Here is a 15,951-nt window from a genome sequence, read left to right as displayed (position 1 = left end):
TGACCTCAGCTGTATGGAAGGTCTGAGAAATTTTGAAAGAGAGTATTTAAGGATATTAGTTAATGTTAATTGGGATAAACTACAGCATGATTTTACAAAAGGTAGATCGTGCTACACCAACCTGATTTTTCTTTGAGAAGCTAATAGATTTTCTAAACAGAAGAAATGCAATAAATCTAATCCAGTGATTCTCAAACTTTTGTACTGGTGACCCCTTTCACACAGCAAGCCTCTGAGTGTGACCCCCCCCCAATAAATTAAAAATACTTTTTTATATGTTTAACACCATTATAAATGCTGGAGGCAAAGCAGGGTTTGGGGTGGAGGCTGACAGCTCATGACCCCCCCTCAGGTAATAACCTTGCAACATCCTGAAGGGTCCCACCCTCCAGTTTGAGAAACCCTGATCTAATCTAATTAGAGTGCAATGAAATATTTGATGCAGTCTTATGTGGGAATTTATTAGTTAGAGAAGATGGGCATTAATATGAGTATTGAATGGTGGGTAAGAACTGGTTAAAGGGGAGACAACAAAGGATCATATTGAAAGGTGAACTTGCAGGCTGGAGGAAGGTTAGTAAAGGAAATCCTCAAGGATTGGTCTTAGGACCAAGCTTATTTAACATTTTCATTAATGACCTTGGTGCAAAAAGTGAGTGTGTGCTAATAACATCTGTGGATGACACAAAGTTGGGAGGTATTGCCAATACGGAGGAGGACCGGAATATCATACAAGAAGATTTGGATAACCTTGAAAACTGGAGTAATAGAAATGGGATGAAATGTAATAGTTCAAAGTCCAAGCTCGTGCACTTACCGGCTAACAAAAAGCATTTTTGATATAACCTGGGGCTGTATCAATTGGAAGTGACAGAGGAGGCGAAAGACTTGGGTATATTAGTTGATCACAGGATGATTCTGAGCTGCCAGTGTGATGCAGCCATGTAATAAAATCATAGTATGCATCAGGCGAGGTATTTCCAATAGAGATATGGAAGTGTTATTACCATTATACAAGTCACTGGTGAGACCTCATCTGATGCTGGGTCCTCTCAGATTAGTAGAAGGTGCTGTCAGCAGGTATTCTTCATAAGGCCCCTGGAGTTCTGGAATGTTCGCCTGCTTCAGTCAAAAATACCCCAAAGTTGCCAGCACTCTGCGAGGCCCATTTTTCTTGTCTGCCGTTTGAATTAGCAGAGTGAAATGCTAGCCAATTTGTTTGAGAGTGTTTTGTATGGAGAGCTGTTTTTTGGCAGAAGGGGTGAGCTGACTGAAATTGACATTTGATTTGTAATTTTATAGAATTTGCAGGGTGCTCAGAGACTGTGCATGGGCACTTTTTTTGGCTCTAAATTGAAGTAAAATTAAATTTAAAATACTTTTTCACCCAATGTACAATGCACCTATGGAACTCATTGTAACATAGTATCATTGAGGCCAGGAGCCTAGAAGATTAAAAACAAATTAGATATTTATATGAATAACGAGAACATCCAGAGTTAGTCAATATTAAACAAAGCAAAAAACCCTCAAAGGGTTTGGAAAGTGAAATAAATCCATTTGCTTCAAGACGTAAGCCAAACTGTAGCTATTTGGGGGTTCCCTTTAGAGAGCAGTCTGAAATTGTTTGACGTTAGATGGGATCAAAAACAGTTGTGTATATAATGAAGATCCTCATCAACATAAGAATTGTCATAATAGATCAGAGGAGTGGTCTATCAAGTTAATTCTTCCATCATTAGCTGTGGTTAGTATCAGCAGCTTCAGAGAGAGATGCAAGAAAAACTTATAGCAAGATGTTATGGATAATCTGCCCACAGAAACCCATCACTGGCATATTCATGCATGTCAGCTTTTGAATGGTGTACAGATTATTTCTCAGTTGCAATATTTTGTTTGATTTTTCCCTTTATTATGCAATTCCCATCCATATCTTTTCCTCACCATTTACTATGGTACACACTGAGCATTTCTAAGGGTCCTTTAGATCCCCAACGTTGATACTGTTCCAGAAGTTCCTAAACATCCTGTGTGATAAGGTATTTCCCAAGGGAGAGCTGACCCCGTGGAACAAAGTCTCTTATTTAAATGTTCTAGCCTTCTCATCTGTCAGGATGTTTCCCTGGCTGTAGTGTTAATCAGAACATTTTATTATACAAACATAATACAGTTATCACTTATTTATATCAAATCTGATTTCAGTGGTTGGAAACAGTATCAATCACACCTATTTGTACCTCTCTGTTCCTGAGCCCCTTCTAGTTCGAACCAGGGATCACACGTCTTCCGAGGATAATTGCCAGATAACCCCATTGTGCTCCTATTCATCTGGTTTGGCTAACTTTAAACCTGGGATCTGACAAGTGTCCCAGATTTTTGAACATTCACTACAAATATTCAAGGGGTCATTCTCAGTGAGGCACGGGCATGCTCTTGGCATGCATGTTCATAAATGGAGTTCAGCAACAAATATATTTGTTCAACTGATCCACATGCATTTAACAATGAATTTGGATTGGACTCGTGTCCCTTATTCTGTCCTAGAATAAAAGCTTAATATATAAGATCTCTCTGAAACCTCTGCTTCTTACTTTAAAGTGTATCATTTCCTAAGGGCTTTTCAACCACGATGGAATCTCCATGAAATGCTGATAAGGGATTCTTGATTGTGCCGTTCCACCTGTGCCCTAGAAAGCAGGATTTAATGCTTGTTAATGTAACATGGTGATAGCTAACTTGTACTGCATCCCTGATTGATGCAGTGTTTTTTTTTATTAAGGACGTGGCTTGGGATGCAGTCCAGGAACCAGGAGCTAATTTTCCTGCTAATTTTCTGCAGCAGAGTCTCTAGGATAGAAGCAGGAATCAGTAGAAGCTGTAGAAATTTTATCCTGACATACTGGGTTTTTTGTTTCCTTCCTAGAATGTATAGTCTCTTAGCCATGTGCTCCAGTTTCTAGTTTTCTTTATAAATTATACATTTATATGGCTCCAGCTTTGCAGTAAGTTTTTTGCCTGCTGTTCTGAATCTTAATGAGCACCCCGGGGATGTGGAGCATGCGGGTGGCTTTGCTTCAGACAGGCAAGGGAATGCTGAACACTTCTGACATAAATATAAAGAACCACATTGCCTCTTTTGTTTCTTTTCCCTAGTTTAGGTATTGATATGGAGAAGAGAATGGGCAGGAGGGAAGAGCTGCCAAATGCAATTTTTTAAGCAGTATTTTTGCCTGACAAAAGCACTAAGTAGCTGGTGTAGTGCTGGTCCTAGGTACTGATAAAGTTAAGATGCTATCGGGTTTGGATTTCATACATTTGCACTGCCCCTTGTGGATATGGAAGCAAGTGTGATGAATGTGCTGCTTGATCAGTTTTACCTTGTTGCTGTCAAATCAACAGCCTTAGGCAAGACTAAGGGCAAACAAGTGGTTTGTTCCAAACTGAAAACATTACGCATCCTAGGTAGGTACCACAGACATAGTACCTCAGTATACTTTAAAGCCTCTTTTGAGGCTTTAATTTTTTTAATTTAAAACACTTTTTTATATTAGATGTAAGCTATCATGAATATACAGAATAGGAAAAAAACCCTTTAAAATGTAGTGACATGTCTGTGCTTAATGTAGCACAAAACTGGCATATTTAATGCAAAAATGAAGTGCATTTTTAAGGTTACATATATAAAAATTGGTATTTCTTAACTCTGTGGAGTTCCAGTACTAAGGCACAGGAGTAGAAAACACTACATAGTTTGCTGCTGGAATGTTAATTTCTTGACTTGTTATTTTAATGGTACAAACTTAGTCTTGCTTTAGTACAGTTTTTAAATTCAATTTCCTTGTCTATGTTCTTTTGAATAAGTGGGGGGCAGGAGGGAGAAGAATCATGAGCTGTTTAGCTTACATAGTTTACGAGTTTTGCATGCTTTACGAGTCGAGCTGGAAGTTCCTTATATTGAAAAATGTGCATTCAGTAAATGGTATGTGGGGAGAGTGCATCTTCGTGCACGCCTGTAGGCTTCAGGAAATCAACATGAGGTTTTAAATAGCCACATCTTTCAGTCAAACCAGTTTTTTCAACCCAAGACACTAGACTTTGTTTCCAAAAGAATGTATGAAAATTCTGGCCTGAATCCTTATCCCTAAACCAGTTAGTCTAGGGACCCAATCCCACAAACAATTAAGCACATGTATAATTTTATCTGTGAAAGTAGGATGGGGGCCTAAATTAGAACAAAAACAAGAGATGACAACTTGGGAGCAGGTGACCAAGGTGAAGACAATATTGATCCTAGAGTTTCTGTCGAGGGTAAAATGCACTTCTTGAAGATTTGAGACTTACATAGCATCTTAAAGATGGTATCTGCAGAAGTACAGCAGCAAGATGGGGCATTATTTCATCTGTGAAAGAAGGAAGAGTAATCCCCAATGAACTGCCAGCACTTCCTGCAGCACCTGTTTTTCCTTGGTGATCTCCCATCCAAATACTGGCCAGGCCTGACCCAGGGGAGTGTTGAGATCACTACCTGAGGTACCTTTGGCTGCACCATGTAGTCTGGTTAGCTTGAAAAGTTTTTGGTTTTGTTATATTACAAAATAGGAAGTGCTTTCTTTCTTTGGCTTTTTTTGTAACGCTTATTGCTTTGAAGGTCTGTAATTCAGTTCTGGTGTAGTTATTGAGTTAGGATTAGATGTTCAGTCATGTCAGGTTTCTTGCAAGGAGGCTGTTTTTAAAGGAAAGTGAAATAATGATGAGTGCAAATCTAGGACCATTATTGTATGCATTGTAGTTGTAGCCATGTCGGTCCCAGGATATTAAAGAGACAAGGTGGGTGAGGTAATATCTTTTATTGGACCAATTTCTGTTGTTCTTCACCAAACAAGGAGCCTCCACTGGAGAAGTAGATAGCATCATGGAACTGGTCACCTGAATACCCAGAGAGAACCTGCTTCAATATAGAAATAAAACCCCCTTTGACTGCACACCCAGGAGCGGCTCTAGCCATTTCGCCGCCCCAAGCACGTGCTTGGCGTGCTGGGGCCTGGAGCCGCCCCTGTGCACACCTCCTGTTGTCACCTGTCACTCTGCACTGGAACCGCTACAGCTACAACCAATACTGAAAAAAAACTTTCCTGAACCTGCATTTCTTGCCTTCAAACACAACACCCTCCACCCCCCAATCTCTCCAAGCTCACTAGATGCAAGCTCCCCATAGTCCAGGACACCAACGGAAATGGATGATACCAAGCTGTGAGGGGTTGCAAGTGCTTTGGAGGATAGGATTAAAATTCAAAATGATCTGGACAAACTGGAGAAATGATCTGAAGTAAATAGGATGAAATTCAATAAGAAAAAATGCAAAGTACTCCACTTAGGAAGGAACAATTAGTTGCAGACATACAAAATGGGAAATGACTGCCTAGGAAGGGGTACTATAGAAAGGGATCTGGGGTCATAGTGGATCACAAGCTAAATATGAGTCAACAGTGTAATGCTGTAGCAAAAAAAGCGAACATCATTCTGGGATGTATTAGCAGGAGTGTTGTAAGCAAGACATGAGCAGTAATTCTTCTGCTCTACTATGCACTGATTAGGCCTCAACTGGAGTATTGTGTCCAGTTTTGGGCACCACATTTCAGGAAGGATGTGGACAAATGTGGAGAAAGTCCAGAGAAGAGTGACAAAAATGATTAAAGGTCTAGAAAACATGACCTATGAGGAAAGATGGAAAAAATTGGGTTTGTTTAGTCTGGAAAAGAGAAGACTGAGAGGGGGAAGTACGTAAAAGGTTGTTGCAAGGAGGAGGGAGAAAAATTGTTTTTCTTAACATCTGAGGCTAGGACAAGAAGCAATGGGCTTAAATTGCAGCCAGGGAGGTTTAGGTTGGACATTACGAAAAACTTCCTGTCAGGGTGATTAAGCACTGGAATAAATTGACTAGGGAGGTTGTGGAATCTTCATCATTGGAGATTTTTAAGAGTAAGTTAGACAAACACCTGTCAGGAACGGTCTAGATAATACTTAGTCCTGCCATGAGGTGGTGGGACTGGACTAGATGACCTCTCAAGGTCCCTTCCAATTCTATGATTCTTTGATTCTAAAGTGGCACCAGACCCTGTCAGAACAGCAGATGCAAAACCTGCAGACATAGCTCCACCACTACAATGATCAATGCAGGGATTTGGAGCAATCAAATTTTTGAATGGCTCCATTCCGGCTCTGCTCCAGCTCCGGGCATAAATGCTCCCACAGTACACCTTTCAATGGATCCCTCACATGTCTATCACAACATGTGGTATACCTCATCCAGTGCACTAAATACCCCAATAACAACTATGTGGGTGAAACCAGACAATCACTGCATTCTGAAATGAGCTCACAAGAAAATAAGACAAAACCACCCTCTCAACTGTGGGTGAACACTTTTCACAAAGCAGTCACTTAATATCTGATCTATCAGTCCTTATTCTCAAAGGAAACCTGCACAACACTTTCAAAAGATGATCCAGGGAGCTTGAATTCATTACTCTGCTAGACATTAAAAATCATAGACTGAGCAGTGAGATTGGATTTATAGTTTATTACAACAACCTGTAACCCACTGACTCCTTGCTTTTGTCCTATGACTGCAGAGGTGTTAACAGGCCATTCTACCTTGAATGGTCCCTTAGAATATATGTTAGCTACTCATGCTAAACATTTGTTCCACCTTGCATTTAGCTGTTGCACTTGGAGTACCTTTCTCAGACCTGAAGAAGGGCTCTGTGTGGCTCCAACGCATGTCTCTTTTTTATCAACAGAAGTTAGTCCAATAGAAGATATTACCTCCCCCACCTTGTCTCTCTAGGACTATTAGTCATAGGTAGCTGCATAAGGGTTAATATTGTCAGAAGAGTTCCATTAAGATTCTCAAATTTATTTGACAACTTGTCAGATGTGGTGGAGTCTTAAAGATGAACTGTAAAGGAATTTTAAAAAATAATGAAAAATTCCAAGTCCTTCCCAGAATATGTATTCTAGAGTTCTGGGGGCTTCCCTCTCTCCCCATGCTCCAAAAGCTGGAGACAAACTTCTAAAGGGTAAAGAATGCAGTTCTGCTATAGGTAATATCCCAAACTCTGCTCCTGAAAAGTTTAATATTTAAAAAAAACAACAAATTTTTCATTTGTATGTTTCACTTTTTAAAAAGTTACATCAACACCTCCAATACACCCTCTTTTTAAAGAGAGCACTTTAAAGTGTACCTCAGATTGCCAACGCATATTAAAGGTCTTAAAAAAAAAAACAGCTAAACAAAAAACCCACCTTCTAGGCCACTGATTTTTTTAATTTTTTTTTTGTTTCTTGCTTGAGTGGTCACTTAAGGCAGGGTTTACTATATTCTGTTATTGATCTGGAATCTTGAATAGTGTGTTCACATTACTTTTTAATAAAGCATTTCAGTTAGACATTGACTAATCCAGGATGCTTGGCAGAAATCTATTGGCATCTGATCTCCATAATGTACAGCAATATGGGCCCTGGAAATGAAGAAATCTTAGCAATGCAAGACTTAAGTAAAGCTTTATTAAATTTCTTCTGAGAACTGGAGTGAGCCTGCTGGAGGTTTATGAGAATTCAGTGAGATTGCAGATTAACAAAGTAAGAATTAACGCAGTTCTGCTGGAACAAAAAGAGAACTTTCATAGCTTTCTTATCTCCAATTTTTCTTCCCACTCTTAATAGAATGCTTAAAATGTTGCTTGTTAAGGGATGGATTAACAAAGCTGAACTTGAACTCTTTGTGAGAGTTATAAGGTAGCAACGAGAATTACAGCATCGATAATAAGTGGTGAATTTTTTCACTAAGCATTATTATCTTCTCTTGTTTCTAGATGAAGACTGTTAGCGTTGCCTTAGTTTTGTGCCTAAACGTAGGTGTTGATCCTCCTGATGTGGTGAAGACAACTCCCTGTGCGCGTCTGGAGTGCTGGATAGGTAAGCTTATTGAGTATCTTTGGAGCAGTTTGGAAATGTTGCTTTGTCTCATTAATGTTCAGGTGTATGAGCTCATTGCAGCCCCACCAGCATGTGTTTCCTGGGCTAAAGGTAGGTTGAACAAAAGAAAATCTGTGACATCTGATTTGAATATGTCTGTGTAAATAAGTCCTTGCCTACACTACACAATTAGGTCAACACAAGCTGCCTTGTGACAACCTAGCTGTGGAAGTATCTTTACTTAAGTTTGGCTCCTGCCGACGTAAGTGCCTTCCTTTGCTGATTTAGTAACACAACTTCCCCGAGTGGCATAGAGTTATGGTTGATGTAATTAGGTCGACAGTGTCAGTGTAGACACTGCGTTGCTTACGTTGACTGTAAATGGCCTCGTTGAGCCATCCCATAATGCCCCATACTGGCAATTTGATCGATACAAGCACTTCTGATAAGGATGCGTACTACCAATATAAGGAACCAAGTATGCACACAACTGTGGTGGCTGGATGCCGATATAAGTTAAGTCAACATAATTTGGTAGTGTAGAGATGGCCGTAGGCAATTATTTCCCCAACAGTAAGTGCTGTGGTATGCACTACTTCCTGGTTTATTCCAAAATGCAACATGTGGAGGAAAAAGATGATTCTGTTAGCTGTTTATTTTTTTTAGGCTTGCAAAGAGCCTTAAAAATACCATGTCCTACAAAACTCTTTGGCTACTTTGGATTGGGGGCGTGAATTTAGAAGTTAAGGATACTTCCCAGAAACCGTCCTGCTGACAGCCCTTACTCTTAGGAATGTTTGCTTCATTACTGTGGTGGTGGATACTTGTCCCTGGCCTTTTAATTGAAAATGGGAATTTCCCTCATGGTTTGGGGACAAAAGTTAGATTGCTGTCAAATTTGTCTGGTACTAATAATGTTAGGATGTGAAGTATTTCTCCTGTGCAGGCTGTCTAACAGCTGTGTGTTTTCAGTAAATGAAACCTAAAGCCATGCCATCTAGAACATGCAATCTTGGGGCTTACAGCAGACTGAAGCAAATTCTCCATTGTACAGAGTTCCTGGTTTTCAAAATTGGCTATCTCCTGTTTCCACCTTCACTGAAACTGGTATTCAACTTTTCTTACCAAAAATGTTACAAATGCTGAAGATGTTGGAGGAGGAGGAGGAGTAGTGGGGGAGAGGGATAGCTCAGTGGTTTGAGCATTGGCCTGCTAAACCCAGGGTTGTGAGTTCAGTCCTTGAGGGGGCCACCTAGGGATCTGGGGCAGAATCAGTACTTGGTCCTGCTAGTGAAGGCAGGGGGCTGGACTTGATGACTTTTCAAGGTCCCTTCCAGTTCTAGGAGATTGGTATATCTCCAATTATTACCTTTTATTAGTTAAAAAGCACTGAACATGCACCCACAAATGTATCCAAATGCAACAGTTGTATTTGGTGGAATGAGCAGTTTGTAGCATTAATTTCTTGAGTGAAAATGAAATTCACCAAAAACTAAATTGGGTTAGGATAGGACAAAATGAAGAACAATCAGGACTCATCCAAATATGATGATTAGTGATTGACATCAACAAGAAAAATTTAGTGCAGTTCTGTTTTAATTTAAAATATATAAAGTGCCTTTTACATTTTTACGTAAATTTAAAATAGTCACATAAAACCTGTACTGCAATGTAGTTTTGAGATAACAAAAGCATGGATTATGGTAACAACTTCTGGATATGAAAGACTCCTTCATAATATTTTAGCCAGATGCAGGTGGAAGGGAGAGAGCTGTCCTGGGTAGTGATGTTATAGGGCCATTTAACAGCAGTTATGGATTGAATTTAGACTCCTATCTTGTGAACTCTAGTAATAGATGGCAGGCACATTCAATCAAAAAGTCAGATGCAGTTCTTATCATGCCTCCTGGATACTTCCCTGAAACTATCAGAATTACTTTGGTCTTTGCCATCTAGCCTTCATTCATAACCTCCTAATGTCAACCAGACATCAAGGAAGTCATAGAGAGCTAGGTGTCGTCATCATCAGGTACCTTATCCCATGCTTCTTCACTAACCCTCCTACAAGCCCAGTGTACACATTGCACAGGAAGGGAGACAAACTAGAACCCTGGATGAGCAAATGCCACAAACTACCCTCTGGAAATTCTGCTCGAGGGCAAACTGAGCCATCCAAGAGGAGCACTACCCACTTGTGATGTGCTCTGCTAGCAAGTCTACACCAGCTGATGAATGATGGTGTCCACATTGTGTTTGCATGTTGTAGTCCATCGTGCTCCTGATACTTTAGAGTTAATACTATTATTTTAAAGCTAAGAGGCTTATTGATAAAATAAGACGTTTTAAGGGCTGTACTATAACTGCCAAGGCCCACCGCTTTGAATGTGCTTGTGAATTGTTTTGTAAGATGATTCTGTGGAGTATCCCTTGCTGCTGTGACAGTTTTATCCAGATACCTTCGGTGCTCAGCTAATAAATTAAAAAACATGGAGACTAAAGTGTGATTAGGTAATTCTTCCTGCAGTCTGTTCCCTGTGCCTTTCCTTGAATCTGTCCAATGTATCTCCCTGGAATGAGAGTTGAAGGAGGCATGCAGTTATGAATTCTAGCAAGGTGAGGGATTGGTGTGCATATCTCTTGTAATTTGCCCTCAATGAGCAGAGAAACACGTCTGAACTTGTTTTCTATTTGTCTTCGTGAAAGCTAAGGTTAACCATTAGGCCTCTACTCCAGGTAATACACACAGTTTCCATAATGCTTCCTCTCCTTTCTAGAGGAATGACACCTGTCCTTTCTTCTTGTTTTGTTTTGTTTTATGGTCAGACATTAAATGCCACACCAGTAATGAAGAAAATGCCATTCTAGAAGATGCATGCCCTGTAGCATGCGAAGAAAAATCTCTGTTTAAACGTGGTATAAATGAGCCGAATGCTGAACAGGGGGAAATGTAATTCTACAGAAATCTCTTTTTATATATACCACCTAATAGAAGTTGTGCATCAAAGCAAGGCAGGAGTATGTAGAGAGGTTTGTCAGGGCCTTGTTGGGAAATGCATTAACTATAAAGCTGTGCTTGATATACATAAAGAAATGCCCATTTTCGTCCATTTATTTAAAATGTCAGAGCATGTGTCTGTAAAAGTCACAAGAAAATGAAAGTGTTTCTGCTTGAGCTCTTTATCCCGCCTCCCTGCCAAAAGTGCTGCAGCCATTGGGACTGCCATGCAAACTGTAAAACTATCATTGCTACAGCCTTAATCAGCTTTAGTTGTTGGTCTTATTTTGTAACTAAATGGAAAAATTACTGCCTCTTCCCTATCTCAGTAAAGAGAAAATGTAATATATTGACTTATTCCTGTATAATAAATCAATAACTAAAATTATAAAGAGGTCCTATTAATCGTTCCACAAATGCCACTCCCTATGCACATTGCCATCTAATTAGTCAAATTCTGCCAAGGATATTGCTATTTTCAAGCTTTAGTGTGAGATTTGATAATGTCAGTCCTATTCTTGTCCAGCATGAAATCCTCTAGAAGGCACAGGTTAGCTCATAGCAGCCTTAAGAGTGGATGAGTAAACTTTTTAAAAAGTTACTTATTGAATGTGCCTATTCTAGTCTCCCTGGTTTCCAACCTCAGGTTATTAACACCTTCGTTCGCTGGTTTTATAGAGTGGCACCAAGTTCATTATTTTTGTACAAGGCTCTGAAAGGACCTCATGAAAAATGCTAGTACCCCTGAGGCGTTCCAAAGCCCACAGTACACATTTCTTCACTGAGTGAAACTGAAGTATTGTTCATTAGCCTTTTTATGCATTTTACTAAATTCAGCTTGAACTGTTAAGTAATCCTGTACAATTGCCACTGTGTTTTGTTTTTTAATCATAGGGGTACTGCAGTAGCACCTTTTGTGAAGTTAACTTACTATCAGCATTTCTATGATGAAATCTGAGGGGCTTTTGAAAATTTATTATTCACCAGTTCCAAAGGGCTTGTGGTTGAAATTTGGCTTAAATGGCATTAGGCCTACTTCAGTTTTTCCACTATTTGCTTGTTTTCAGAAAAGTGGCAAAAATACATTGTTGCAGTTTAAAATAGAGTTTTTTGTCTAGAGACTATTTTGGTGACTGTTGGAACTGCAGGATCATTAGTGCAGAGTGCCCTGCTTTTGCATTAAAGGAGCTTTTGCATTAAAGGACTGAGTTTCCCCAAAGAAATAAATGGCTAAACATTCATTAATTTCTGAATAGGGCCCTATCAAATTCAAGGACCATTTTGGCCAATTGCACGATCATAGGATTTAAAAAATAGTAAATTTCATGATTTCAGCTATTTCAATCTGTAATTGTAGGGGTCCTGACCCAAAAAGGAGTTGTGGGGGAAGGGGTCCACAAGGTTATTGTGCAGGGGAGTTGTGGTACTGCTACCTTTACTTCTGCGCTGCTGGTGGTGGTGCTACCTTCAGAGCCGAGCCGCTGGCAGAGCCGCCACCAGCAGCAGTGCAGATGTAAGGATGGCATGTTATGGTGCTGCCTGCAGAGCTGGGCCCTCCGTCAGCAGCAGTCACCACTCTCTGGCCGCCCAGCTCTGAAAGCAGCGGCACAGAAGTAAGAGTGGCATGGTATTGTATTGCCACCCTTCCTTCTGCGCTGCTGCTGGTGGGGTGCTGCCTTCAGAGCTGGGCACCCAGCCAACAGCCATTGCTCGGCAGCTGCCCAGCTCTGAAGTCAGCGCAGAAGCAATACCATGACCCCCCTAAAATAATCTTGTGACCCCCCTGCAACTCCCTTTTGGGTCAGAACTCCCAATTTGAGAAATGCTAGTCTTCCCCATGAAATTTGTATAGTATAGGGTAAAAGTACATGAAACACTAGATTTCATGGTGGGAAACCAGATTTTTACATATTTTTCATGGCTGTGAATTTGGTAGGGCCCTATTTGTGAAGCAAGGCTTGACCTTAGTTTATGTAGATAGCTCTTCTTGGATAAAACTGAATGGGAGAGCCCATGGATTTTCTTCTCTTTGTATCTCTTCTAAAATCTCAGTCCTTGCAAAAGCATTAATGATTCACCTCCCAAAATGCTTAAGAAATAAACCTTTCTATGAAGAAAAAAATGGTATATTTAAACTTTAGTGTTGATTTTTGGTATATACTGCTATCCTGCTGCCCACCTTGGCAACTGTTTGTGTACACTGTTGACATCTGCCTGGCAATAGCCAGAAAGAGCTTTGAGGAGCTGGAGTCCTGCCTGCCATTTGACCTTGACATCTTGGCCAAGTACTATTTGAAGTGGTGACAGAACCTAAATGTGCTCTCCATCTCACCAGCCGGTTAGCTCATTTACAGCTACAGATCTTTCTGAACAATCAGCCAATCATTTTTGAACTGTACCCTACTTATTTGGGGATGAAGCCTGACTGCTCTGTTCTTTCAGTAACACATCAAGAAGATATGCTAAAATCCAGTTTAGATTCGCACTGTTCCGCGGGCTTGCCAGCTACTCATGGGGCTTTAGCGCGGCACCCTTATAGACATCTACCAATTTCCTCATTATTGTGTCTGTTGAATACTGTGCAGCAGCTTGGGGCTCCAGTAGTCATTGTGCAAGTTGGACTCGATCAACCCTGCCCTTTGTATCCTTACTTTTGCCATGTGGACAGTTCCAGTCTCCTGGCTAGCATTGCTCCCCCGATGGTTAAATGTGAAGGCAGGGCCCTGGCCACATTATTGTATGCAGCCAATTGTTCAAACAGCTTACTTCACAATTTCATCTCAAAGCCATGTCAAAAAACTGGCTGAAGTCAGATGCCCCTTTACTGGAATAGTTGAGCCTCTCAAATGGTATGTTGGACACAACCTTTCTAAGGAACAATGGCAACAGGTGATATGGGACTATATTTTGGAACTCTGGCGCATTTCTTGGCAGATAGACAACTCAGATCTGCGTCTCCTAGACTCTCCAAATCAGATTGTGTGTGCCCCTCAGAACAATCATATGAATCGAAAGATCATTCTTGTTGTTATAACAGAAGATGTTGTGGTCGCAAGTGGTTTAACTTACATCTTTACTGTTGGGGCTTCCTGAACTCCAGGCTCAAGAACAAACAGTGTGCCATCTGGCTATGAACTGCTCTATCATCTTGTTGGTGGAGGGTGCACTTGATGAGTCCAGATGCTGCTGCTGTGATAGGGGCTACATCATTTTCTTAACATCTAGTTCATTGTTTTTGCTGTTAGAAGCCATATACCAGAAAAAGCTTTTGGTCTTTTAAGAAAATCTCAGTAACCATAAAAAAAAACCCTTAGCTTCTCCCATACTTTATAAAGTGGTGCTATGAAATTCTGGTGCTGGAGGTATGCAATGGAGTATTTATGCTAAAGAAAACATTTAAAATAAATATGACTTCATCAATTTTATGAACCTTGCTTTTTTAATCAATAAGATTCTACATTAACTGGTCAGTACTAGCTTCTAGATTCTTGATACTCATTGTGGCCAGTTACACGGCCATGGGCTTTGAGTAAAGCAGATAAAGAGCAGCTGAAATTGCCAAGTATGTTGGAACAGTGACTCTCCACTGTCTAGGGAGATGAACTTTGTGCTCAAAAGTATAAAAAGCTTTAAAAAGGAGTTAATCAAATCTCTGTTGATAAACCAAGTATTTCCAAGTATTAATATAAAATCTAGGTCCTCTCACTGCCATTGTTCCCCTCACCCCCGGGATTGGTGTATTTTTTTTTTTATTGTTATCGGCTCTTATTTATATTTAAAAACCTAAAGTTACACCTCACATTTTTCCTAAGAAGATTTTGACTTCCCACTTTGAGAAAAAATGTTCTTATTGCAAGTATTGCAAACATTGCTGCTCTTCAATTCTGTATAACAGTAGATAAACTTGGGGTCAATTCCTATGGATACTGCCCTTAGGTAACTATGGTGAAAAGCTTTGTGAATGAATTTGAAACTGATGGTTTTACTTTAAAATAAATACCTTGAATCATGAAAGAAGCCTGTCTTAGAATATCATGAACATATTTTATCACATGCACTAGCCGGGAGGCTGAAAGTGAGGAAAACTTTATTCTCTCTTACAAAGGTTGTAGATCATACTTTGGCACAAATAGTGACTACCCAGATCATTAATCTGAGTTCATTTTGAACTTGACAGAAACCTAGCCTGGAGTAAGTGAAGTTGGGTTATGGAGTCAAATACTCATTGAGGTGGATTATTTTTTTTGGCGTTGTGCAAAAGCAGGCAATTTAGTAGTGATAAAAAATACTCCTTTATGTTTTCTAATTCTAGATCCTCTGTCAATGGGTCCTCAAAAAGCTCTGGAAACGATTGGTGCAAATTTACAAAAGCAGTATGAAAACTGGCAGCCCAGGGTAAGTGGATGTATTTGTTCTTGACTTTCCCCACAGTACCTGTCCCTGTAGACCCGATACTATTACGGGAAAACTGGCTTAGGTTAAAAAGGAAGTTATGCATCTATTATATAACTGAGTGATCTCACAGCCTCCATTGCTTGCCTGTCCATTCTCGTGGACAGGCTCTCAAACTCAGTTAGCTTTATGCTTCATGTGTCTCTTGGCTAACGCTTTCTTTAACCATGTCAGGGGTAATTGTTCAAACTCTAGATGCTACATTGATATATTTATTAATTTTTTTTTTTACTATTAGTGGACGTTTTGGAGAATTTTAGACCTTTTTTGCAGATCATGGTCTCTTTTCTGTAGTGATAATGTTCTTGGTACATTTATGCAACCTCAGCTAGTTGGAATGTGTATCTCTCTGCTCCCACGTAGTAGTGCATTTCTTAATGTTTTAGATGGAACAAACTAATAATCTTGTAAGGCCCATAGCTAATAGATGTTCCTGGTTTTGTTGAGAGAGGTACTTTTAAGATTCAGTCACTGACTGTTAACTCTGCCTAATGCATTGGTTCTCAACCTGTTTACCATTGTGTACT

General features: G+C 40.0%; 1 protein-coding gene across 4 annotated transcripts in view; it reads left to right on the top strand.

The window, feature by feature from the left end:
* The window catches only part of RPTOR (regulatory associated protein of MTOR complex 1), a 273,244-nt gene that overhangs the window by 29,299 nt on the left and 227,994 nt on the right, over positions 1-15,951 (top strand). For all 4 annotated transcript variants that reach the window (XM_039501518.1, XM_039501520.1, XM_039501519.1 and 1 more), the window contains exons 2-3: positions 7,875-7,977; positions 15,285-15,367. In XM_039501518.1, coding sequence (XP_039357452.1) covers positions 7,875-7,977; positions 15,285-15,367 — 186 coding nt within the window. The remainder of the gene's footprint in view (positions 1-7,874; positions 7,978-15,284; positions 15,368-15,951) is intronic.

The sequence above is a fragment of the Mauremys reevesii genome, linkage group 15 (assembly GCF_016161935.1).
Source record: "Mauremys reevesii isolate NIE-2019 linkage group 15, ASM1616193v1, whole genome shotgun sequence".
Lineage (NCBI taxonomy): Eukaryota > Metazoa > Chordata > Testudines > Geoemydidae > Mauremys > Mauremys reevesii.
The sequence above is the reverse complement of the archived record's forward strand: the minus strand, read 5'-3'. Positions and strand labels throughout refer to the sequence as shown.